Here is a 2218-nt window from a genome sequence, read left to right as displayed (position 1 = left end):
ACACACACACACACCTCTCTCTCTTTCTCTGTTTGTCTGTCTCTCTTTCTCTCTTTAATGACAGCCGCTCTTCGTCATACAGTTGATTGGGTGTGGGAGAAAGTGATTGGATCTCGTCATCATTTAAAAGAAAAAGAAGAACAGGAACAACAACAATTATGTTATCATCGTTCCCAGGCGTTTAATAATAATAATAATAATAATAATAATAATAATAATAATAATAATAATAATATTAATAGTCGTAGTGCCTCTCAGGTGTCCATGATGAGAAATGATTATATTCGCAGAGTTCCACCCAATCCGGTGTCGAAAGATGATATGTGGCGTTATGTTTCCTCTGTCCAATTCTCATCATGGGAGTTGCCATTAGATAAAACTCACACATGTGAGAAGAATGGGGAAGGAAATCCTAATAATCCTAATAGTAATAATAATAATAATAATAATAATAATAATAATAATAATAATAATGATAATAATAATAGCCATTGTTATTATCATTATAGGAGTGGAGATGGAGCTATTACTACTAATACTACTAATGATACTATGAATAATATTGGTGTTGTTGGTCAAACTGTAGATGGACGAGTACTCTTCACACCCACAGAGACTCCTCCACCACGTAAACCATTAGAAATTAGTGGAGGATCATACAGTAGAGAATTGTCAACTAATATTAATAATATTAATAATAATAATAATATTAATAATAATAATATTAATACTACTATTGGTGGTGGTGGTGGTGGTGTGGGTTCCTCCTTTTTTCTTCCACCGCCTCTGAGTTATACTGGAGTGGGAAATAGTCTCCTTACTCAACGTGAAGAGGAGGCACAGATGTTAGCAAGAAGTATTCGAAAAACAGAGAAACTACTACAACTCAATAATAATAATAATAATAATAATAATAATAATAATAATCATTATCATCAACATTATCATCATCATAATAGCCGTAGTCTCTTATCATTTGTGGAAACGCGAGAAGATCAACACAGACGTGAAATGTATGATGTGATGATGAGTACATTTTGTGAGAATGCCGTGAGAAGTATGGTAACCGATCATTTAACTCTTTTACACGGTGTATCGATGCGGGCATTAGATCATATTATCATTCAAACACTTATTCATGAAGTGGCAGATGCTATTCATCTTATTAAACCCAAACAGAAATTATTTTGTGGAATTCAACGACATATTAAAGAAGAAAAAGCCGTACTTCTTCACGCCGTGATAACAGATGAAGAAGATACAGAAGTATTTAGAGAAACTATGCAAAAAGGAATACGGAATGATCGATTACGAGAAAGTACAGCCGTATCTTTTAAAAATGGTCTCTCTTTAACATATGAACAACTCGCCACTTTAGGACCAGGCCAATGGTTAAATGATCAAATCATTAATAGTTATTTAAGTATGATATGTGAGGAACGGAATAATAAAGCTAAAGAGGAAGTAACGATGTCTATGGGAACTCATTTCTTTACAAAGATTGAACAGGAATTACGAGGAAATGGTGCTACTATGGGATCAAAGGAATTACCACCATTACAAATAAATAGTGGTATTCTTCGTTGGTTAAAACGTCGTCGACATATTTTACTTCCAGGCACTACTCGTATTATTCTTGTTCCAATTAATCTCTCCCAAACACATTGGGCATTAGCGGTATTAAACTGGGAACATCATACTTGGGTTTATTATGATAGTTATATACATGGAGAAGCCACCATTGCACGTGGGGAGTTTATTCTTCGTCAATTAGCCCATACCTTCTCTGAGGCAAGGCGATTATTATTATTATCATCTAATGATAATAATAATAATAATAATAATAATAATAATAATATGAATATGAATATGAATATCCCTTCTTCTTCTACTTCTTCTACTAAAGTGGATTGGCGTCTTTGTGTAGCCAAACCATTACGTTCATCCATCGTCTCAACAGAGATGCGGAATTTCTTATTAGCACCCCAACAACATAATATGTACGATTGCGGTGTGTTTGTTTGTCATTTCGCGTGGTGTTTAATAAATGATTTGCCGCCGTTGTTTACACAAGAGGATGTGACGATGTTTAGACGTGTGATGCTGCATGAGTTGTTACTGCAGAGAAGTCTACTGCGTATGCCTCTTCATTTCTTCACAACTCTTTAAAGTTTTTTTTTCTTTTTATTCTAAAAAGAACAAAGCAAAAAAAAAAAAA

General features: G+C 33.9%; 1 protein-coding gene across 1 annotated transcript; it reads left to right on the top strand.

Moving 5' to 3' along the window:
• Positions 1-57: 57 nt before the first annotated feature.
• TM35_000021710 (SUMO1/Ulp2) lies at positions 58-2169 on the top strand (the record flags this gene model as incomplete). Its single annotated transcript, XM_029021489.1, has 1 exon — positions 58-2169. The coding sequence occupies one exon, from the start codon at positions 58-60 to the stop codon at positions 2167-2169; it is 2112 nt and encodes a 703-aa protein (XP_028886911.1).
• Positions 2170-2218: the final 49 nt, after the last annotated feature.

The sequence above is a fragment of the Trypanosoma theileri genome, assembly GCF_002087225.1.
Source record: "Trypanosoma theileri isolate Edinburgh chromosome Unknown TM35_Tth_2_V1, whole genome shotgun sequence".
Classification (NCBI taxonomy): Eukaryota; Euglenozoa; class Kinetoplastea; order Trypanosomatida; family Trypanosomatidae; genus Trypanosoma; species Trypanosoma theileri.
Note: the sequence above shows the minus strand (reverse complement) of the source record. Positions and strands in the feature narration are given on the sequence as shown.